General features: G+C 36.3%; 1 protein-coding gene across 3 annotated transcripts in view; it reads left to right on the forward strand.

Annotated features, from left to right (window-relative positions):
- The window catches only part of LOC5573079 (prohormone-3), a 140400-nt gene that overhangs the window by 65726 nt on the left and 48572 nt on the right, over positions 1-26102 (forward strand). For 2 of the 3 annotated variants that reach the window (XM_021846432.1, XM_001660663.2), the window contains exon 3: positions 21113-21233. In XM_021846432.1, coding sequence (XP_021702124.1) covers positions 21113-21233 — 121 coding nt within the window. Of the gene's footprint in view, positions 1-21112; positions 21261-26102 lie in introns of all 3 variants that reach the window. The other variant, XM_021846431.1, reaches the window with a different exon arrangement.

Genomic DNA, 26102 nt, shown 5'->3' on the forward strand with positions numbered 1-26102 from the left:
GGAGTCTTCTCAAGAAGAAATGCAAGACTTTTGCAGAATTTGGGCAATATACTTTTGGAATGTTGGAGCTTTTAAAGGTGAATATGATCTTTCAAGGGCATATGTTGATTCATTCGTATTTTTTTGCGGATTTTTTCCTAAAACTCTTAGCAGGTTCTTTTATACATTTTCCATGTTTGATAAGATCGTAAAAACACTCTTATGAGATCACTTTTGAAATGCTGGAAAGATTTTTGAAAAAATATATTTTTGTTGATGCTGTACTTATTACAGTCAATTTGATTGAACCTTATTTGAAGCTTTATCCAAATGATTCGGTTCTATAAAAATCCTTCGTTTCTATTGATTAAGATTTCAATCACTTCCAATTTTTAGAGGTCTGTGGGGTGTTTGTGAAACTTGTAAGGACCGCTGCTTCAAAAAGATTGAGAACTACTGATATAGATGATATTTTTGGAGAAATTCCAGTAAGAACTTGAGGAGAAATGCTTAAAAGAAACCCTGTACCAAATCATAGAAGAAATCTTTAACAAATACTTGGTAAAACAAGAATACCGGAACGAATTCCCTGAGAAATCATATGAAGTATTTTTGGAGAATTCCCTAGAAAAAAAATCATTAGGAAATCTTTAAAGGAATTTTTGAAGCAGTCCTTGGTAAAATAACTGGTGGCATCCCTTAAATAATGCTTCTTCTTTTTTTGGAACAAATCCTTTTTTTGGAAGAAATCCTAAAAGAATCACTGGGGAAATTTCCTGATAGTTTCCTAGCTTAAAACCAAGAGGAATTCATGATTGAATTTCTGTATGAATTTCCAGAACATGCCTTGAAGGAATTTTAGAATATTATTTGTAGTACTCGTGCAGGAATTGTTCCCGGGATTGCTGGAGGGATTTTCAGAAGAATGCCCAAAACTTCTGAAAACTATCATATCGTGAGGAAATTCTTGAGAAATCACTGGAAGGTTCAATTCCGTTTGGCCGAATGCCGTTAGGCCAAATGTCGTTAGGCCGAAAAGGTCTTTAGGCCGAAGGGGTCATTAGGCCGAAAATTACAGATAGTTCTAATAAACTGTAAGCTCGAGCGGAAAACTAACAGGGATAGGTCAAGATAATTTGCATGACCTAGAAGCCCACAATATCCGTTGTGAAAAATAACTAAAAAGAACAGCCTTTGATTAAAAAAAAAACATTGATGAATGTGTTAGCCATATGAAATAGTAGTAAATGATCAAATGTTTTTTCGGCCTAACGACCCTTTTGGTCGACATTCGGTCTAACGAACTGCACCCCTAAAATTTTTGAAAACTATGAGAAATTTTTGAAGCATTTTGAGAGGAAATTCTTGAGAAATCACTGGGATTTATGGAGAAATGCATTATAGAAATCATGGAACAAATATATGACGGATACCAGGAGAAATCACTAGAGGAATTCCTGGAGATATATTAATCAAGAGGAATCCTAAAAAGTACTTTTATAATAATTGCTTCAGGTATTTCTGGAGATGTTTCTGAAATAACTTACCACAATGTTCCTTAATAATGGAAGCTGTGGCTAAAGGGCTCTACAGAAGAGAAAAAAAGAATGTCTTTAAAAGAAATCTTTGGAGGAACTTTCGGTGGAATCCCTGGAGAAAACCTATGTGGGATCCACAGAGAAACCTTGGAAATAATTTCTAAACAAAACAGAACAAGAAGCTCAAAATAGTTCATAGAGGTTTTAATAAAAAAAATCAATCGAATTTTTGGAATAATTTCTAAACAAAACAGAGCAAGAAGATTAAGATAATCCAAATGAGTTTTGATTGTTCATTTGAATTTTTGCTCTGAAGAAATTCTTTAAGAAATTGCAAAAGGAAATCCTGGAGAAATCTTTGAACAAATTCCTTGGAAAATCCTTTGGAAGAATTTCTTGAATTTCTTAAATGCCTGCGGAAATCATTGAAAGAAATTCTGCTTGGATTTCTTGAAGTATTCCTTAGTGAAATTTCTAAAGCAATCGTGAGAGAAATTTCTAAAAAATCATAAGCTGAACAACTGGAAAAATATCTACAAAAGCTTGGAAGAATCATAAGAAAAATTCCCCGGGTAAAATTTCAGGTACAATTCGTCAATAAACCACAGGACGAATGCCTCCAAAAATACACGAAAAAATTGAAGTATCTCTGAAAAAATCAAATAATGAATTGGGGAAATATTTCTGTAAAAAATCACAATAACTTTTAGATGAATCCTTAAAGAAATTTGTCATAGAATAAAAAACATCCTTCAGGGAATCCTGGATGAAATTTTTTAAGAAATCCATTTAAAAATGCCTAGAGAAGGCATGGAAAACTTAAACTTAAACGGATGTTTGGTTCCCCAGATTCGTGCTTTTGAAAATTTGAGGTTTGGCTTCGATTCATCTTCACCTTAAATGATTCCATAAAAATCATCGAAAAATATCTGAAAGAATCCTTGAAAAAATTATGGAAAAAATAATTAGAATCATCCAGGAAAGATTTATGAAAAAATCTCTGAAGTAATCCCTACAGAAATTTCTGTTGAAATCGATAGTGGAATCCGGAAAGAAATTTCTTGATGAACTTTAGTATGAATGTTTGAGGGAACAATTAGTGAATTTAAATCCCTATTTCAGAAGAAAATTTCTGAATAATCCCTAGAGGAATCTAAAAAAAATTAGTAGTAGAATCAGAGTAAAAAAATCACGGGTGTCTGAGAAGGGGCCAATGGAAAAAATCGTATTATTTTTTGTAGTTTATTTGGAAGAATCCTTGATGCAATTCCTGAAGGAATTCTTGAAGTATTACTTAAGAGATATGGGAGAAAATCTACGACAAATTCCTGGGTGAGTTCCTCGAATGATTCCTATCAAAAAAATCAGTTAAAACTTGGAAGTAAGTACAGGAAGAATTGTTGAAGGACATCCTAGAAAAACCACTGAAAGATTTGCTAGATTTTCAATACTTACCAAGAAAATTCAGAAAAAAAAACAGAGAAATCTCTCAGAAACACTTTTTAAAATGGGTTAGAGTTTTTTTTTCAAGAATTTTCTCTATGAACTGCTCAGAATTCCTGTGTTCATTGCGCTAGAATTATTTCCAGTATTTCCACCGATAATTCTTTTGATTTCGGTCAAGAAACCAACGTAAGTGTAAGACAGGAAAGAAAGTAAAAGTAAAAACACACACAATTTCAGATTTAGGTAGTGCATGAAGTATGAAAAATCATAGCAAGCGAATATGATTTTTTTTTTCAATAATGTTTTAAGGTCCAAGAATCCATCATTCAATCATCAAAAATCATCAAATATGAAAAACAAGTTTTTTCGTTTAAATTTAAAGAAATCCTCATAAAGATCTATCATTGCAGTTAAGATAGGAAGTGTAATGCAATGATAGATTTTCTTGAACATTGCTTAAATTTTGAGCAAAAAGCTGGTTATGAAAATTAGAAAAACGATGATGGTTATTTTCCTATTAGTGTCCAATCTTTTAAAAAGATTAAAATGCCGATTTTCCCCCTATGGAGAAATTCACGATGTGCTTACCGCTGATTTGATCCAAACAAGATTATACTATGCTAACAACAATTCTCCCGCCATCTCCACCCAATACATGCAAACCTGAACTCATAATTAGAATTTTTCTCCCACGCCCATCGATATATTTGCAAGCGAAATTTGACATCAAATGCTTACAGGCGCGGTGCGATGGTTGAGTACACTTTGCTACCCACGAAAAAATCCCATGAGCCCACGTCAGATTCAAACCACCAAAAAATGAACATTGCTGTGCGGAGAGTTGCAGGCTTTAACCCCTCTCTTAACGATTTTGCTTTAACCCCTCTACCCGATCCAACTTTTTTTATTCAGATATTCTTATGAAATTTAAAGCTAAATTAGGCATAGGATAATTTTAACCTATCATTGATTCGACATCGAACCAACTACACCTAAATATATACATTGCAAAAACATTACATGGTCATTTTGTTCCGGAAGAATTCCGATATTTCTTGAGGAACCGACGACGCGTTACTACATACTGTCATACTATGTTACTATGTACTGTTATAGTGTTACTAGTTTTCTTTGTGAAAAAATTCAGCAAACTGGTGCAACCTTTATTAAGTAATAAGCATTTGTGTAATTGGTACCACTCTGGCCGTCTATGTTCTAGAGAGTTTATCAAATTTGTACAACGTCGATTTCTGAACATGCAATATTACTCAATTTCACATTATCGATCCATTGTACCTTCTAACTCGAAAGAAGTTCCCTCCTACGGTACACAATTCTGGCGTGTGTGCCCACGCCCAAGAACCTCAGGGGGTTATTTATGCGAATACAGACTGTCAGGTTAAACATCAGTCTAAGTATAGCTGCTGTGGGATTTGGTTCACAACGACGGACGGCAAGGTAAATTTTGACAAAACAGTAACGTTTTCTGTCACACTGTCTGATTGAATCGAAACCAGAATAAACGAACGTCTTTTTGGGTATCTATTTTGGATGCGAGCCAATGAGAGGCGGAAAATTTCAGCAACCAAAGTTCATTTGCCTCGAGGGAGCAATTCTGTGCCTTCAAACAAAGTGGGATGACGGTATGATAGATCGAGAGAAATTTTCTTGGAACAAATTGTATTAGATATTGTATTTCGTTACCTCGCAAGTTACTACACGGTTGTCCTTTCTTGACACCAACATCTTTCGAGCGAGACCACGAAAATACGAATAATATTGTTACCGTAATCCGGGGTAACATTGATCATTTTTTTTGGTTTTTCTTAAATTTTTCATTTTACAATACAAATGTTACAAGTTTCATATTTTTAAAACAAGTACTGGCACCCACCGCTCCTAGTACTTTATTTTGTACCTTATTTTGTTTTTCGAAAGATTTAAACATGTTTAAATAAATGTTTTAAGTGATTTTTTGATTCAGCTGATATGGGGTAACATTGATCACCCAAGTAAACAACGTTCGCTAATATTGGAAATGTCGTTACTTACTAAAATCAGAGCCCCTGAAGCCGAATATGAAGACCAAACTCTTACAAGTCATTTACTTTTTGAGTTATTTCAAAATTAAAAACACTTTGAACCGCGTAATACGCCTAAAAGTAGGCAATTTCCTCAGGAAATTCTACATTCGTAATAGTATTTAGTTAATGTTGCCTAAATGAATAAACTTATGAAAGATTTGACAACGGAATCGTTTTCGGCGATGCCATTTTTAGTAACACCCGCATTTTCCTTGATCACATCGTCTGCAGAACTCATGTGAGACATGAATTTTCGGTAGTGTCAGTGAAAATGATAGAAATCATTGTTTCAAAAAGTTGACAAATTTGCGCATGAACTAAACGCAAATTTAGCAAAAACCTTAATTATCATTAGCTTATGAATATACGAAAGAGAGGCACCATTCATGGTTCGAAAATGCTTCATCAATAAATCTTTATTTGAACGTTTAACAAGATGAGTCATCCCGATCAATGTTACCCCGCTGATCAATGTTACCCCGGATTACGGTACCTTTATTACTTCGTTATCTTTATGCTCCATCATATTGAGTCAAACTCCATTACTTTGAAAGTTAAAGCAACAACATAAAAATTTGTCGCCGGATATATGCAACGGTGTAAGTCAATGACCAAAATTCTTTTGCCGTTTTGCATTTTTCCCATACTTAACGAAATTTCTTGGCTCCATATCAGTAAATTGAATCGGAATCCAATTTTAGTACGTTTTGTCATTTAGTAGCTTCTAATAAACCCACGTAATCCTATCGTGAAAAAACGTTCTCACCAAATCGTCGAATCAAACGCCATTGTTACCTAATTGAGTCACCACGCGTTCCCATGCTTTTCCCAAGTAATTTGAAACGCTTTGGGCCATTTTCCACTATCTTTTCCACGTGCCTTCTACCAAAGCACTCCATAAAAATTCATTCTTTGCAGCAAACGTTTCCTTTGGTAAGGGAGAACGGGGCAGTATTCGCCCCCTAAGAACAACCAAATTTTAACTGTGAATTTCGTAGAAAACTACATTCTAATTGGGGAGGGGGGCGATTTACATAATTTAATGATAATCGCAATTCATAAAAACAATTAAATGAAACTATAGCTCTCGATGTTCCAAATTATCAAAATACTAATGTAAGCAGCTGCTTGGTATCTATTTCTATGTCTCGTTTGAGTTTGGATTTTTACGGCAAAATTTGAATGTTTATAAGCAATTATTAGGTATTGCGCATTTTACCTCACATCATTTACTCCCAAGGTTTCCAAATTGGTTTTTAAATAATATTTTTTTATGTTGAAATTAATAAATGTTTTTTTTTTTCTGTGAGAGACGTTTAAATGTAATGATCGAAGTAGGCTAAAATACTTTTTATCTTGGAAATATTGCTGAGGCGCATTTTACCCCTCCAGTTCCTCTTGATTTTGATCCAGTTGGTTCACTCCCTCACACTCAGTTGGCAGCTTGGCTCTTCGTTCTGTAATGAAGTCCACTTGCTGGAAGCGAACGTTATGCGTCACTTTTTGCGTTCAATGCAGGCGCCGCAATGCTGTTGCGGTGGAAATCGACTGAGATGGAAGCTTTTGCAGCATCGTTCTTACAGAAAGCAATGGTGGCTTTGAGGAAGAAGAAGTGAAAACTTCTTATCCAATTAAAATATTGGGCAGGTCGATTTGCTTGCACAACTGCATAGATGATAGCATTACAAAGCTTAAACATCAAAGAAACTATTTGAAACTATGGCTTTGGGTCACATATGGGTGTCCATACCGAGTGTTCACAAAGAGTAGAATCCTATAATCTACTGAATATCACCGACTTGGAAAAATGTTTTGGTCAAAAGAGCATGAGCATGGATGACCGTTTCGTATTTGCACTCCGTGATTGACCAGAACAATCGGAGTTGCACAGATATTTAATAAATGGGGCTTGGGATTAGCTAGCCTTTCTCAATGTACACAAATCGACAGTTCAAAGTTTTTTTTAAACGCGTTTATTGGAACTATTCGATTACATCCATGGACTTTCTACACATAAGCACAGTGAGGAATAAAATCTAATGCCTCTACTGATGGTTGGTCATTGGCATCTAAAACATACTTTACATAACTAATAAATATTTTTAGAGCCTGATATCGGCATGTTCCGTTCATGTTCGTCAATTCGGAAAATCTCAGGCTAGTGAAAGTCATCCTCCTTCCTACGGTTGACTCCAACTTAGATTGAAGATGATTCCAAAGAGCAATGGTTTGGCTAGAATAATGATAGTCCTTGAGCTATTGAACAACTTTGCCAAAGGCACCATCTTTCTAAATGGCCAGGATCCTGAGATATCCGCAAAACAAAAAAATCATGCTCACTAGCGCCGCCTGGTAGCAAAATTTTGAACATCATAGCGTTTATAATGATAGTCCTTGAGCTACTGAACAACTTTGCCGAAGACGCCATCTTTCTAAGTGGCCAGGATCCTGAAATATCCGCAAAACAAAAAAATCATGCTCACTAGCGCCGCCTGGTGGCAAAATTTTAAACCTCATAGCGTTCATAATGATAGTCCTTGAGCCACCGAACAACTTTGTCGAAGACGCCATCTTTCTAAGCGGTCAGGATCCTGAACTATCCACAAATTAAAAGTTCTATGCTCACTAGCGCCGCCTGGTGGCGGAATATGGATCTCAGCTCAGCTCAGCTTTTATAGTGATAGCGCTTGAGCTACTGAACAGCTTTGCCGAAGACGCCATCTCTCTAAGCGGTCAGGATCCTGAGCTATTCGCTAAACAAAAATTCTATGCTCACTAGCGCCGCCTGGTGGCAAAATTTTGACCTCATAGCGTTTATAATGGTAGTCCTTGAGCTACTGAACAACTTTACCGAAGACGCCATCTTTCTAAATGGCTAGGATCCTGAGATATCCGCAAAACAAAAAAATCATGCTCACTAGCGCCGCCTGGTGGCAAAATTTTGAACCTCATAGCGTTTATAATGATAGTTCTTGAGCTACAGAAAAACTTTGTCGAAGACGCCATCTTTCTAAATGGCCAGGATCCTGAGATATCCGCAAAACAAAATTTTCATGCTCACTAGCGCTGCCTGGTGGCAAAATTTTCAACCTCATAGCGTTTATAATGATAGTCCTTGAGCTACTGAACAACTTTGTCGAAAAAGCCATCTCTCTAAGCGGTCAGGATCCTGAGCTATCCGCAAAACAAAAATTCTATGCTCACTAGCGCCGCCTGGTGGCAAAATTTTGAACCTCATAGCGTTTATAATAGTAGTCCTTGAGCTATTGAACAACTTTGCCAAAGGCACCATCTTTCTAAATGGCCAGGATCCTGAGATATCCGCAAAACAAAATTTTCATGCTCACTAGCGCTGCCTGGTGGCAAAATTTTTAACCTCATAGCGTTTATAATGATAGTCCTTGAGCTACTGAACAACTTTGCCGAAGGCGCCATCTTTCTAAATGGCCAAGACCTGAGATATCCGCAAAACAAAAGTTTCATGCTCACTAGCGCCGCCTAGTGGCAGAATTCCGCAATTCAATGAGCACCATATGTTAGCCCTTGAACTACTGAACAATTTTGCTGAACATCATGATCCTCTATTTTGAATACTTTTTAAGATAATGATCATTTATAAAAACGGTCGTTAATCTGAATTTCGGTCGTAAAAAAGTGGTCGGAAAAAGAACCGTCTGTAAAAAAAAAAGGTCGTAAAAAGAGGTTGGAGTGTATTAAAACAAACTTTGTATGGTTCGTCACTATAAGTGTCGACATTATGCTTTTTTCTTATACAATTTCTCTTGTTGACATTATTAAAAATTATTTTTCGAATTGTTCGACAATGTGAATGTTGACGTAATTTTTAAAACTTCTACCATATCGAGACAAAATGCACAGTAATACTCATATGTAATTTTCAAACAAACTATGTATGGTTCGTCACTACAAGTGTCGGCATTATTCCTTTTTCATATAATTTAAAATGTATAGGGAAAGTGTACCAGTTATGGCCATAGTGGTTCCCTATTTGGCCATTTGCAAATTTTAGATAACTTTTACATTTTTAATCTTTTTGAATGTTTTAACATCAAGATTTATCCTTTATTGTACTGCTAAAACACAAAAGATTTTTCAAAATGTGAAGACATTCAAGATATCACGTATGGCGAAATAGGGAACCACTATGGCCATAACTGGTACACCTACCCTACATGTAATTTTCAGTTTTCGTCATTAATAAAAACGTATTTTGAATTGTTCGACATTATAGATGTTGACGTATTTTTTAAAGCTTCTACCAAAACTTCTCGAGAAAAAAATACAAAACTAGCTTTAAATATACAGTCGAAGCTCGTTATTACGACAGGTAACGACCAGAGGTAACTCCCAGATCTTTTCCTCCCTCACTAATAAACACCCTTCCCGTGGTGATTGTGGAGATGCAGAGGTATTCTCGGTCTCTAGAAGCAACACTCATTACACCCTAACATTCCTTCCCCATCCCAACTGACTGTAAGGACTTGGCCGGCGCCGTTATTGATCAATAATATTAGATCTGCTAAAATTGCACTTCGAGAGTAAGCGGAAACTCCCTTCCCTTATTCATTTGGATCGTAGTGCAATTCTTACCAGTTCCGATCAACCACGGAGTAGCAACCATTGACATGTACAGTCAGTCTATGCTATGCTATGCTATGCTATGTTCGAAAGCCTACTTAAAAAATAAAACGAAATAAAAATTCGTACTTTAGTTCAGGTAAATGTGAGGACTACACTGAAAAAATACTTTCAATTTTTTAACGAAACTTTACACATCCCATACTTTTTTGCCCCAAGTTGTCCCAGGCTAAAATTCATCTCCAAGGTTACTCAAAGATGTAAACTAAAGGATCGTGAAGAATTAAGCTGAACATACTTGCACTTTCTTCATTTAGGACTTATTGGCTTATTTTAATAATTTTGACATTTTTGCTTAGTGTTCTTATGAGCACTTCCACAGTTATTAACTAAGAGCTTTCTTTGCCTAAAGTTGCCATTTTCGCATTCGTATATCGTGTGGCAGGTACGAAGATACTCTATGCCCAGGGAAGTCAAGGAAATTTCCATTACGAAAAGATCCTGGACCGACCGAGATTCGAACCCAGACACCTTCAGCATGGCTGTGCTTTGTAGGCGTGGGCTTAACCACTCGGCTAAGGAAGGCCCCCATTTAACATCATTCACATCATCATTACTATGTAAGTTTTTATATTTATGATGGTTTTTAAACATTATTTGATTAGTAGGATAAAGTGGGATCCTTGATAAAATCACGCCTACCCAGATTCGCGATATTACTCTAATATGTATTGCATGCCAAACAACCGTGCTTCCGGTCCAATCGATCGCTCCCGTAGGAGCAAGCGACACAACCGATGGACCAAACACTACTCCCGATTTCGAAAAAAAAAAATTGATTAAATGTTGAAAAAGCCCAGCTTTTATGCCTGTCGGACAACCGGTTTAAGGACAAAAAGTCGAAAAACAAAAGGTCGAAAGGACAAAAGGTCGAAAGACAAAAGGTCGAAAGGACAAAAGGTCGAAAGGACAAAAGGTCGAAAGTGATTTTCTTTGTGGGAAATTTTTCCTTCTTTGAAAAAAGATATTCGACCTTTTGTCCCTCCTGTTTTGTTCTTCGACCTTTTGTGGGTCGACAAAATAAAATAAAAAAATCGACGGTAAATTCGACAAAAACCCATACCTTCTTGAATTAACATCTCCAAAACTTTAAAAATTTTGATTTCATCATTATCAGACATTTTTCTGCAACTTCCAAATTTTCCATATGAAAAATATGAAATTTCGATGAATAACCGCAATACAAAAGTTGAGGTATTCTGGTCTTATGAGGAATAACTCAAAAAATGGCAACAGTATTGCCATTTCATTTATTTACAAAATATTATTAACATATTAATTTACGAAACAACCACTGTTTAAATAGACAACAAAATTATTCTCGAAAAAATACTTTACCCACCATAAGTATGGAATCATATTACCTATTATAGCAACACCCCAGTTGAATATTGCAGCACCCCGAAAAGTTTAGCATCACCTAAAAATTATAATATGTATGATGCAGTATCTCGAAATTCATACTTTCTGCAAAGTGGCGGTCTTCAGCAAAGTTGTTCAGCAGCCTTATGACATTCATTAGATGAATTTTTTAATGCGCAATTTTGCCGCTACGTGGCGCTAGTGTGCTTGTAATATGGCCAAATTCCAATAGATTCTAGCTCATGATCCTGACCATCTGGAAAGTCCATGTCTTCGGCAAAGTTGCTTAGAAACATGAAAGCAATTTGAGGCAGTTTTGTTTTGTTAGCAATTTTGCCGCTACGTGGCCATAGTTGTTCAAAAACAAAGTTGTTCAAAAACTTGAAAACAATTTGAGGCAGCTTAATTTAGTTATCAATTTTGCCGCTACGTGGCCATAGTGTGCATGTTATTTGGTCATATTCCATAATATTGAGTTTGGTCTTATATCAGTTAACCCTCTAATACCCAATTTGAATTTTTGATTCAAATATCATATTTTGCTATCTTAAATCGATCTAAGCACGGTTTGAACAATAATTTACTTTTATTCGCAAATTTGTAAATTTTGGTTTTTGATTATTCTAATTTTATTTTTTGAACATCCCCATTATTTTTCATTTTTCGTTGAAGCCTCTTCTGGTTACCTTTTTTGACAATAATAGGAATTTAAGATTTTACAATACTTTTGATATATAAATTTTTCTTTTTTTCTGAAACATACATTGTTTTCCGTGTAGCTAACGGTAAAAAAGTTTTGAGGCAACATTAATACCATAAGGCTCTACCTCTGTTATAGGTGGAAAAATATAAAATGTCTGAATATGTAGCTTACACATCGAACGAGAATCGAGTAGGCTATAAAGAACACAATTTTCGAAAAATAAAAATACAAAATTGTTTCAAAAGTAGCGAAAAACTTTTCTGGTATGCGTGTAGTTGGCCAAAGTTTAAATCAAACATAAAACTATTTTAATTTTCGAGCTACGAAAAACTACACAAAAGGTAAAAAAGGGATCACGTACATTAGGTGCACCTTATTGTCCCGTATCGATTAAAAACTCCAAGCTGTATTGATGCTTTGGAGCAATTTGACCTTGTCTCATATATCGCCCTGTTTGACATCAATTGAATATTTCAAGCAATATTAATGCCTGGAGTAATGTGACCTTTTCTTTAAGTTGATCAGATGCATCTCAACGCCCTGTACTATTTAAAATTATAAACTGTATCAGCACCCTGGGAGTAAATTGATCTTATCCTATTTCGAACTGATGCATTTTTACGCCATGTAAGCAATTGAAAGTTCCAAGCTGTATCAACGTCCTGGAGTTATTTTACTTTCCCGTTGGATCTTAACGTCCTGCAGGACATCAATTTGAAATTCCAAACTTCATCAACGCCTTGGAGTAGTTTGACTTTGTCTCATGTAGCTCAGTTATTTGACCTCATCCTACATAGGCCAAGCGCATTTTAGCGCCCTGTATGACATGCATAAAAAATACAATGCCTTGGAGTAATATAACCTAATCCTATGTCGATCAGGTGCATCTTAATGCCCTGTAGGACATGAATCTCAACGTCTTGTAGAACATCAATTCAAATTTTCAAGATTCAGCAACGCTCTGGAGTAATTAGGCCGTATTTCGCGTAGTTCAGAAACATCTTAACGCTTTGTATGACATCAATCGATCAAACTTTTTCAACTCCCTGGAGTAATCTGACTTTTTTCCACATTGATCTTTGCAAGATCTGGAGCATATTTACGCTCTGTTGGAAATCAATCGAAATTTACTAGCTGTATCAATGTCCTGCAGTAATTTTAAATTGTCCTATGTATTTCAGGTATGTCTTAACGACCTGTATGACATTAATAGCAATTATCAAGATGTATCAATATCATGGAGTAATTTGAACTTATACTATGAGGATCAAGCGCATCTTGATGCTCTGTATGACATCAAACGAAATTGTCAAGATGTACCAATGTCCTGAAGTAATTTTACTACGTAGAGCGGGTGTATCTTAGCGCCCTGAAGGGTATCAATTGGTAATTCAATGCTTTAATAACGCCTTGGATTTATTTGACCTTATCCTATGTCGATCAGGTGAAACTTAACGCCCTGTATGGCATCAATCGTAAGTTTCAAGCCATATTAACGCCCTGAAATAATTGTTCTTGTCTCATAAGAATCATCTTTACGCCTCGAAGGACATCAATTGCGCATTCTGAGCAGTATTAACGCCCTGTAGTAATTTAATCTTACCCTATGTAGATTAGGGACATCTCAACGCTCTGTAAGACATTAATTGAAAATTACAAGCTTTATCAACACTCTGCAATAATTGAACCTTAGTCCACAGATGAAGTAGATCTGAACGACCTGTAAAAAATCAATAAATATTTTGAATCTGTATCAACGCCCTGGAGTAATTCTCGCGCAACATTTCTAAAGGACCTATCTAACATTGAGAGGCTCTCTTTGTTTACTTTCACTTTAATTAATAACTGAGTCACATTAGCCTCTTCTGCTGCGTTTTTTGTATGAAACGCTAGTCAAGGTAATTGCCTTTCGATCTATAGTGAAAACTTCCCAAAAGCTTTAGTATTCCACTGTTATAATCGAAAGAGAGCGAGAGAGGAAAGAATTTCTCATTTGTACATAGGTCCTTTAGTAATGTTTATCGAGAATTGAACCTTGTTTCACGTAGATCAAGTGTATCTTAACGCCCTGTAGAAAACCACTTTGTTTTTTGCTTTATGACATCAACGAATCAAGTGATGAGTGGTGTTTGGTCCTTTAATTTGGTTCTGCTCTTGCGGGAATAAGCGATGCAATATAGATCAATTGTAATTAGCGTTTAGTGTATTCCAAATAATATATTTATTCTAATAGTGAGTTCGATTCTGGACACTTCATTGCCAGATAAAACCATATAAATCGTTTTTGAGCATAACAGACTATAAGTCATAACCTAGAACATTTATGGTAGAATTTATATCATTTTCGACCATTTTCCTTGCCAAGTTTCTCCTGAATCGCCAATTTTTGGCAGTCATACCAAGTAGGGAGCCGGATCATATTCTTGGCTTTTTAGATTCACTTCGGCAGTGGGTTTTTTTTAAAAGCTGCTGAGCTCATATTTGGCCACAAAATGCGTCGTATTGAAGTGCTGCTCATTGAGAGTAGTGTTGGATCCGTTGAGTCTGCTGCATGCTCCTTGTGGGCGAGCGACGGAATCCGGATCCATTGCGTCTGGTTTGCGTTTCGCGGAAGAAAAAACGAAATGCGCCGGAGAAAAACAAAAAAAAACGCGTCAGTAGAGTTTGATACGTTGAACCTGTTGTATGCTCCAAAACGAATCCTTTCCCATATCCAAACTCTCAGTGTTCTCTTGTGGAAGTGCAGAGGACTCCTCGGCTTCTGTAAATCATGTAACACGTCAACATTTCCCTCCCATTCCCAAATTGACCTGCATTCGGACGCAGCCGGTGCCGGTATTGTTTATTATTATAATTAGAGCACCAGTACTTACACATTGAGGATGCTACTGATCCCGAGTAGTGCCTGTTGGTTCCCTGTGTAAGTACAGCTGTTTTTGCAATAACGGAGTAGCAACTGCGGGCGGTCAATCATGCTCATGCTCATGCTCATGCGTATTGAAGTGCTGCTCATTGCAAAGTTTCAGGCAATTCTACCGATAAAAACCCCTACGCCAAAGTGAATCATGGAAGTGCCCAAGTAGCTCTGCATCATATTCTCTGTTTTTATGACATCGGCCCGTCCAATGTATTGTCCTCTGAAGGAAGGAACACATTTGATAACGGACGAGCATGTAACGCCCAGTCGGAATACATTCCTGATGAAAAGTTTTCCGGACTGAAGCTTCGTATTTTGACCTTAAAGAGTTTGTTGACATTTTGTACCTATACTTACAGTGCAATGAATAAACTTGTGATATTATACTATTTCTTATATCCTAAATTAAAATAACTATGTCGAAGAATTCCGTATTGCATCGAAAAAATAGTGTTTTTTTTTTTATTAAAACCATTTTTAGCTTAGCTTAGCTTAGCTTAGCTTAGACTGACTACACATATCAATGGTTGCTATTCCGTGATTGACCGAGGTCAGTGAAAATGCACAAAGAATCAACTAGAAGATCGGCTGGGATTGGCCATAATCTTCTTCAGTGTGCATAATTCAGTGCCTCTATTTATACATGGTCAATAACGGCGCCGGCCACGTCCTTGCAGTCAGGTGGGATTGGGGGAAGGAATGTTAGTGTGTAACCTTTGCTATTAGGAGACCGTGTTTGCCTCTGCATCTCCACAAAGGTTACTGGGAAGAATGTTTGTTAATGGGGAGGATCGTTGGGTCACAGGATTCACTTTGATAAGCGATTAGACCATGATAAATAATTATTTGTGAGCTATAAATATGCTTATATGTAAATATAATATTTTCATTTGGTATGAACAATATCTATGTAGAGAAAAAATATGCCGACACTTGAGGTGACGAACCATTCAAAGTTTGTTAAATAAAGTGAACCTTTCGCAAGTCTACACTAGTAGTGTCGAACCATTCAAATTTTTTTTTTAATTACAAAAATAAAAGTAAAAGGAAAAAGGTGTTTTGAGAAAAAAAAATTGGACGTAAATAATTTATGAATCAGAGTTTATGTCGACACTCACAGTGACGAACCTTTCATAGTTTGTTGAAAAATCATATTTACGTCCCACCGTTGTAACGATTAAAGGTGCAATCATACATATTTTATAGATTAGAAATAGTAGCATGAAACGAGCTTACCAATTGATCCGTCATCCTTGAGCAGCAACAATCCACTTTCAGCTTCACTGGTTTGCTCGGCTATATAAAAATACACAGAGAAAATAGGCGCGCGACCCGAGAGGGAAAACAACTGACGACTGCTCGGGCTTTCTTGACGCACTGCCCAGGAGCAAGCGTCAACGTCGAAAGATCAAAAAGAACTTATCGAACGCGGCATTTTTTCACTTTACTCGACCGATGCGCGACATGTTTGATCCTGCCCTCATCGCTGGCTCCCGCAGAAGCAAGCGTCAAGGTCGAAGGATCAAACACAACTAAGTGATCACGCCACTTTTTCACTTTCACTCGACCGATGCGCGACATGTTTGATCCTGCCCTCATCGCCGGCCCCCGCAGGAGCAAGCGTCAAGGTCGAAGGATCAAACACAACTCTTTTTTTTTTATTAAAACCATTTTTGAGGATTTACTAGGAAGTTTTCTTATTTATCAGTAATTTCAAAACAAATGTTCACTTTTGAAGGCATTAAAACTTAATGCTTGCAACATGAGAGGAATTGTGTTTAACAATCGAAATAATACGCAACTAGGGTAGTCATGTCCAGTGATGCATTTTAAACTGAACGCGCTCTAATTTTGCACGAGAACCTAGTAGACATTGAACTCTCGTGCATGATTCTGCACTTACTCATGAACGGCCCGTTCACATTAAAATGCACATTGAAGTTAGAAACACGAAAAACATCACATCATAACATATGGAATTCCAACCGTTACATATATACTGCACTTTAAATGTTTCCTAACATATTTGCAAAACTTTGCAACATTGAAATTAGTCGTGTGTCTGCCATGACGACAGTTTTCAATTCGCGTTCAATTTTCAGCTCGCACGGGTTCAAATTTTTGAACTGCTCAATGTTCAAGCCTACTTGATCTCTCGTTCAAAGGTTTGAACTGGAACGCAAACTGCACGCGTTCAAATGCAACACTGGTCATGTCTATTAGGGGGAGATCCCCCAGTACCGGACACTTAAGCCACTAAATTTATAATTCGAAAAAAATTGATTTTATGGGCTCGTGTTACCCATGTATGATAAATATTATCATTTTTATAGTGTACAAAAATAAATTTGAAAATATAAATATGAATTTTGACACTGCATTTTGATGATAAATTTTAGTACCAAATTGATCGATCTCGAAAGGCGGCACCCAATACCGGACACGATCTGGAAATGCCTCGAATTCTGTAAATTTGAACAGCATTGAATGTGTACACTATAGGAATAGTTTATAATTACCAATTCAATGCATTTGCAACATTTACAATAATAATTTGAGTTTTTTTCAGTTTGCAAGATGCCTATCAAAAACCTCTTTCATATATCATGAAAAATAGCACATTTTACGATGTTGTTCTGAATGTTCATTCTTTTTAATTTTATTGCATGTTTGCTACCATGATCGACGGAACCCATGAAAAATGAAAGTATTCTTAGACACTGATGCAATAATTACAAAGATATCATATAAAAATCAAGCTGTCCGAAACTGAGGGACAGGAGGTGCTTAACCAAAATTGTAATTTGTCCATATTTAGTTCAATTATGGTACAAAATACATTCATACTATCAAATTAGGATTATGTTCGATCATGCTTGCGGGACCCGAAGTGTTTTTTCATATTCAAACTAAATAGGCTCAAAATTAAGTGGATACGTCATTTTTTTTAAAGATTTTCAAACTTTTCTACTTTTTTAAAAAGGCATGCATATTTCAAGGATGTGTTATTCTACGCAAACATTAGTCTACATAATAGCTTTCTTTTCTACTAATACACCATCTTGATCGGACCATGATTTCTCAATGTTTCGACTTTGTCCGGTATTGGGTGCACAGGGAGATCTCCCCCAACGGTTCAAAGCTGCCGACAGTGTTTTTGAATAAAAAAAAAAACTGAAGTTCGTAAACAAAAAAGTCAATTTGGACAAATTGAGATGTATAAATGTGAAAAATAATGGAATCGTTCTGGTGGGCTTCGATCTCGTAGTTGGTAGTTCGATAACGTCAGTCTAGCGTATTGGGAGTCGTGGGATCGAAGCCCAGCAGAACGAATCCATTGTTTTTCAAAGTTTTACATCTCAATTTTTCCGATTTGACTTTTCTCGTAGACAGAAAACAGGTTTTTATCTAGTGAAATATATTTTACTCTCTATTATTATTAGCTTTTTACCATAAAATACATATTATTACATGTTCTTATTTTTTCAACGCATGCATGTTCACGTAAATAACATGGCACAGCTAAAACGCTAACGAGTGAGCTCGTTCATTGGCCCATTGTGACATCGGATACTACGATTAAATGCAAAAAAATAGCATTTTCAGTGTGACAAAGGTGTTGTTGAATTTGATGTTAAGTTATATAAAAATGCAGAATATTCTAAGTTTTTCGATTGCACTGTGAGCGTACTAAAGGTAAAAAATGGGCTAAATCAATGTGCCTTGTAAGACCCGATCATTCTATTGCCTTGTCTTCTTTCTGAGTTAAAATAAATACTCAATTATGTTTTTGGCTTTTTAAGAGCTTTATACGGCCAGAATAATACCAGAAACTTCAATAGTCATTGCTCGAAAACTTTTTCATCAAGTACCTTTTTTCAATTAACTTTTGCAATCAATTAATTTTTCACAATTTACTTCCATTAATATAATGTTTTAAAAGCGAAATACCGCACATGAGATAAATTTTGTAATTTGAGATATTTAAGTGATTTATGATGACTAAGTGTCGATCAGAGGAATTTGAAATATCTCCGGAATAAGTAGATCAATGCTTAAAATTGACGCATAGAAGAGATAGAATAAAAGAAATTTTTGAGAACTTGTAAAAAATGGTACAAAAATTTCGGAAAACAAAGAATTGCGATAAACTTTTTATGATAAAAAATGATGTTGCTGGAAGAGGATTGATTTAAAGTGAGTTTAATTTCAAGATGAATCTATGCACAAACCCCGTGAAAACTTGGCTCTTTCCTTGTCCTTGGAGAAACGTTATGCCACAAGAAAAAAAGATCGTGCAGGTTTTTTATTTTGTTCGTGGGATAATTCTAAATTATTTTATAATTATTAACATATAGTTTATAATATACATATCCAACTGCGTGAAAATTAAAATTTATATTTAAAATCACTCTTGACAGTGTCAAATTTTACACTGAATGCCAAAAGTGAAATAAGCATGTTCTTATCTAGCCCGTTAACACAAAAGAAAGTAAACTCCGAGAAGGCGCTTGTGCTGCCCTTATATGGAGGATATTCGATAATTTATGCAAAATTCAATTGATTATTAAACTAAAACACTTCTTCTGAATTTTAGGACCTTTTCATATAACATTGACACATGCAAAGAAGTCGTACATGTTGTGGGAAATTTACATATCAAATTTATATTGGCTTTCGTTTGTTTGCAATTAATATTAAAGTACTTGTGATGTTTGTGATTTCTATATATTGAAATATTTGTGAAGTTTCTTATAAGGCGACATAATTAACGCCTGGGAGTAGAAGCACCCTCTGGGGTATTGCAACGCCTCAAGAGGGACTACTAAGAAGCTCAAATTTTACGACGACAGGGCTGGGTCAATCATAATATATTGATTCATAGGTTTTTGAGGTTAAAATTTAAATGCTTTTAGTAGAAGCCAGTTTTTTTGCTACCTCAGCTTTAAGGCTAAATTTTATATTAAATTTTCAAAGCGAAACAATCAAAGTAGTGGCAATACTTTTATTTATGATACCAAGGCATGAAAACTACTAAAAATTGATGAAGTGTGCAAAAGAAATAATCAATACACTATGGCAGAGGATTTCAATGGAGAGATCCTTTATTCACGATATTTTCACAACAATCATTTTTGCTGAATAAAAGTTAAACAAGTAATTTTTCAGCTGATTAGGGCAAAAATCTGTTGAATAAACTTTTATTCAGCTACCAATGTTACTGGGGTTGCCATGTGGAAGACTGGTATTTCGAGGAAAACTGTAGAGTAAAGTGGAGAAAATGTTCGAGTGGGGCAAGAGTTTCTTTTTAAGATTTCTAGCTCAATTCAAAACAAATCTCGGAAACATTTAAACAGCCTTAAATCAGAAAAGTAAACGAACTTAGTTTATCAATCCTACTTGTTTTGCAGAAGATATTCTACACGTTTCGACCAACTTGACTTTTCACTTTCAGAACGTTTAATTTCCGGATTTAGAAAACGACGTAAGTAAGATTTTATTTTTGCTTCACTTTTACTTCACCGTTCCGTTAAATGAAGAGACAAAGTGATAATAACACGAATCAAAACACGAATCGAAACAAACTGGCAAAGCGCTTGGCACTTTCCGATACTCAACCGTCTGTGAAACTCGCGAACAAGATTCATTCAAACCAGCTTGACATTTTTGCATTTCGAATGAGAAGATGTAATTTTCGCACGAAGCACACTAAAGACGCATCAATAATATCATAGCATATTTTTTAATTACAAAAACTTCGTTGATCCTTAGTTTTCTAAAAGTATAGATCAAAAATACCGTCTACAAACGGGCAACAGCCCCACTATGGGAAAGGGGATGACTATCTTTTTTTCTAATAGGGCCAGTTAAGTGCCAGAGTGGGCATGAATACTCTGAGCAACGACGTATACATACGATGTTAAGCCCTTTTAAAATTCTGGTATCGAAATTCTCCAAATTCAATAGATATCTTCTACGAAAAGTTATAGGCAATAGTACGCCCCGCGTTACTCTATAGAATGGCTCATATGTTGGAGTGCATCCCATGAAACTTTTGGAAGATTTCAACTTTTATTTATCCAAGTCTCATAGGAAATAGAAATTGAGAGTCATTTAATTTGTTTATCATCCATTTCATTGAAGCGTGACTTAAAAAGTAACAATCTTGTTCATGACCCAATCATATCTATGAATGAATAAATTCTGTGTCTCATACTCAATACTCAAGATTCAGAACCGTACTATTCATGCCTATCCTGAATGTGTCATTCAGGTACCCCTCACAACTTTCATCAGTCACCAGTGACATTATTTGTCGCGGATTGTGACGAGACGGAAATTCCCATTAAATCAAATTGATTTCGAACACTTACGTCAGTAGAAGTAACTCACGCCTTCCCACCTTCTGTTTCCCCCATTTCAGAATGAAATCCTAGACGAAGAGCAGCAAAACCAGCGCATCGAAGAAGACACCTGCTACGGAAGGGCGTGCTACTCCAACGAAAACTGCTGCCCTGGGCTGGTTTGCGTGAACGTTGACGGAGGTGAGCTCGCCCCCTACATTTCCAAATGCAAGTGAAACCATCATTCTATTACTATACTTACAAGAACAACATATATATTATACCACATTACCACACCAAGATAAATACACCGGAACCATCACGAGCAGAACGCTTGGCGCTTACACTCTCACAAATTGTATCTATGCCACTTTACCCACACGTCACCTAGAGCACATTGTACCATACACTCGGTAGAACAGAACACTGACTGGCACCCAATTTGGCAAACTTTTTGGCACAGTTTCAAGCAAAAGCTCAATGTTCCGAGCTGTACATTTTACTACTGCAATTTGCCTTCCCACACCCCGACACAAACCACTGCCACCCACCATGGAATCCATCGTTTCGTTTGGTTCCATTTGTCAGTGCGACGTTGTTCAATACCCGTACCAATATCATTTATGTGGAAACGCATGGTAGTCAGTAGAATTGTTGTGTAGGTTTATGTGTAAATGTAGCAATGTTAAAGTCGCACCTAGCAAATAGGCTCGGTGAAAGTGGAGAATTTTCACCAGCATTCAGCACGAGTTTGATGGACAGTAAGTTCGAAAAAAGTGCGGCGAAATAAAAAGTTTAAAAATTGCAATTAAAAACGCGTGAAACGGCACTAATGGTCCAGCAAGTATCACGAGGATAGATGCGTTTATAGCTTTATAAAGAAACAGAAGTTGTTTATTAGTAATGCCCTCTGCTTGGTGTTTTTTATATTGAGGCGGTCCACATTTTCATAGAAACAGGGATTATATGCTAAGAAAATTAAGAGTATCATTTTTCGCCATCTGTAGCAATCATGGTAAAGAATATATAATTTATATTTTCTACATAACAAAAAACATAAGTTTACTTATATATAAATTAGAACCATTCTAATTAACACCAATCAAAGGTCATAGAAATAAACAACTTTGTATTAATTTTGTTTTGTCTTCAATAACTTGGTTAGTCCACTGTGTATTGGATGTTTAGGGTTGAAATTGACAGTTGAGTCTTAGAGAATCTTTGAAAAAGGACCAATAAGGACCGAAACGTCGGACAGCGAAAACATATAGTTGTTTTTGATAAAACCAGGATACTGAGTAGCAAACCCTAAACATCTATTATTACATGTTAAAGCTCCAATTGCATATTTCCTCGTAAATCTGCTTATTGAACTACTGTGCAATGGGACTTGGTTCTGTACCCTTTCTTGTTAAATAATCATCTTCCTTAGAACTACGCAAATAATAATCATTTCCAAACCTTACTATACGAAAAATTACTGTCACCACGTAGCATTTGCCCTTTTATTCCACCGCTTGAACTTGTAAACCCTTTTAAATGTTCTACGAAAATGGGAGGAAACTGTATATGTAAAATGTTTCCCGCCTTTTCTCTGTCCCTTTGGTCAAGTATTTCCACGCCCAGGCAGTTTTTTGCAGCGCTGCAGCTGGGATAGCTTGGACTTGGACTCTGATATCCACCGCATGACCTACAGTTAGCAACGACTATAGGCCTACAGCAAAACGGCGGGCGTGCGGAGAACTTGTTGTTTGTCAGATTGTCGACTTAAAAGCGTACTTGTGTTTAGAGTGTTTGCCGTCTTTTTCCGGCCCGGCTGCGAAATGTTGATGACGTAATGTGTGGGAGGGATTCTTATGAGCTTTGTCGGGGGTGGATAATAGCATGCGGAGCTAACGGATGTAATTATCTGTGGGAGAAATGGTTTTGAACGAAAATTAATTATGAGATACACTCAAGTGCTATGATGTTATATAGAGTAGCATTAAAAATGCACGATGAATAACCAAAGGTGGATGAATCTTTTTAAAACAGAGTATCTAACGAAGCATTATGCTTAGTAACAACGATTAGCTAATTTCAACGTGATCTCCACGTTCAACGAGTAATGAGTAACAGTTGAGGAACTATGCTTATTTTTCTCCAATGCAAACTGAAGCTTCTTGCGTCTACCACAAACGCATTTTGACTTATCCTTAAAAATTTCCACTTCTACAAGAAGCTTACTCATATGATTGCCCTCTTCTAGATAATGATGAACATTCCTTTCTTATGTTGTCAAAAACTTCTCAAACTCTACAATTTAATCATGTTTTCTAGAAGCTAGAAGTTTACCTACGTAGAATAAAACACATAAAATTTATTTGATAATACTGTCAAATTTATAGAAAATCACGCACATACTTTTAAAACTACTAGCATCTGATTATCAGAGGGAATCTAAGAAATGACATGCATTTCCATCCCAGATACAAACAACCCCACGACCCATGGCAATATATTTCTCAACCTTTAATCTCATTCAAGTCATTCAACACGTCTCACAAGCATATTTTCTTATTATCTTTGACGGTTCTGGAGCATCTGAAGCTCACATACAACACGGCAGCGACTGGCATTCGCTCAAGACTCAGTGACTTTGAACCAGGGCTTCCCAACATATGACCCACGGGCCGCATCAGGCCCGTGATTACATTTTCTCTCGCCTGTTTAATGTACTGCTAACTCAATTCAAACATCAAAACTTATTTCCACTTTTCATTCATCTTCTTCTTGACATTACGTCCTCCCTGGGACAGAGCCTTCTTCTCAGTTTAGTGTTCTTATGAGCACTTCCACAGTTATTAACTGAGAGCTTTATTTGCCTAACTTGCCATTTTCGCATTCGTATATCATGTGGCAGGTACGGTGATACTCTATGCCCAAGGAAATCAAGAAAATTTCTATTACAAAAAGATCCTGGAGCGATCGGAAATCGAACCCAGTCACCTTCAGCATGGTTTTGCTTTGTAGCCGCGGACTCTAACCACTTGGCTAAGGAAGGCCCCTTAGCTCATCATTCATGTACTCAATAGGTACTTTGAGTTGTTGGAAAATAATGGTTTGTACACAATTTTACTGAATCTCACAGCATTCACGATATGATTTTTATGCAATTCTGGCAGAAATCAAAGGAATTAGACGTCCTACGTTCCTTCGTCTAAAGAAAATCTCACAAAATTTTTATAATATTTTAAGATTACTTCAGAAAACTTGCAGAATTATTGCACCAATTTTGGCAGAATTTCGTAGGAACCCGCTGTTCTAAAACGTTGGCCATGCCCTGCTCAAAACCATTAAGTTTATAATATACTCGTGTTGCACACAAAAGTGGCACCATTAGGATGCCCGAGTAGTTACTGACTGCGCTCTGTCTCACTCCGGTTGTTGTGGGATTTCTTAAGGCAACGCGAAAGACACCATCTCAAAGCTTAATCCCGGTTAGGGACGGGGATGGTTTGTCTACGCTTGACAGCTTTATAAACAGAGTATACGAAGACGCTGCTGGTGGATGTGGTTTCAGAACTGGATCGTGCTCCCGGGAGGATGAAGCGGCATAATTCCAGATCACAGGAACAGTTTTATGGATAGAGTATACACATGGGCGTTGCCAGGATTTCGATCAGCAAAGGGGGGCGACCTCTAACCCAATATTCACTGAATCGTCACAAAATGACAACTTTCGATACTTTCCGCATATTGTTTGTGTAGTTATTCTGAACTTTCGCATTAAACAGTCAGTGACAAAAGTTAGTAACGAAAATCTGGTTTTCCATATAAAATCCCAAGTTTGGGCATCGATACCTCACCTTCTGGTAGTCCGAATCGGCTCATATGTCAGATCATTAACTACAAATAACTAAAGTTTTGTTTAAGCTAAGCTCAGTCATTTTCCAAAGAGGTTCAGAGGGATATTCAAAGACAAAATTAAGTAACCTAGAGATTTTTAAATATAATTCAAAAAACGGTAACTTGTGGTTGGTTAGTTTGTTCGACAAAGTTGTTCACTTTCGGAAGTTAGGGACGGTCCATTAATTACGTAAGACAATTTTGACGGTTTTCAACCCCCGCTTCCTCCATGGTAATATTTTTTGTATGAAAATTGGCGCGTAAGACTCCTCCTCCCCCCATAACCCCTTACGTAATTAATGGACGATCTCTTAGAAACTTGCAGAACACACCAACCTCTTAGAACTTACCGAATTTTAATAAAATTGAAAAATCTCTCGGTTACTTACTTTTGTCTTCGAACAACTCTTTGAAACTGTTTGAAAATTTACTGAAATTAAATGAGCTTAGTATAGTATTGTAGTAGTTTGACATCCAAATCTCACCACTACCATTAGATGAGATACAGATTCCCAAACTTGGTATTTTGTAATTATTGAAAAACAGCATTTGGTTACTAACTTTTGTCACTGACCAAAGGCGTTCTAATTAATTTGCTTGGTTTGGCAACGGGTTCAGTTAACGCCTTTGACAGGATTGCAAAAAGTTTGAAGAATTGATCAGTGACGAAAGATCAACCTAAGGTTCTTCAGCGTTTCATCCAGTAGTAATTTTATAGTTTCTGTAAATTCCTGTAAAGAGTTCTGCGAAAGATACCTCTATGGAATTTATTCGAACATTGCTTCAACTTGACACTTTTTGAGGGTCGAAATCTTGCAGATATTATATCAAAGGTTTTAAAAGTATGATTTTTTCAGAAATTTTGATAAAATATCCGTTATAAAACACTTCAAGGATTACTCTAGGATTTTTGACGAACTGAACAAAGCATTCGTATTTAAAAATCTTCTATTCAATCCTAATAAAAAAAACCTAATATCTTATCCCAGTGAACACGTGAATTACACCTGGCATACTTCCAGAGATTATTTAAAAGAAATGAATATTTCTTCAGGAAACAAATTGTTTTCCTTGGAATATCTTTCAACATTTATTTGTAATACTTCATGATATTTTTCTAGACATTTATCCTTTACCATTCCTCTAAGATTCTGCTATGAAAAAACGATGTAATTCATGTAA

This window comes from Aedes aegypti, chromosome 2 (assembly GCF_002204515.2).
Source record: "Aedes aegypti strain LVP_AGWG chromosome 2, AaegL5.0 Primary Assembly, whole genome shotgun sequence".
In the NCBI taxonomy this organism is placed as follows: Eukaryota; Metazoa; Arthropoda; class Insecta; order Diptera; family Culicidae; genus Aedes; species Aedes aegypti.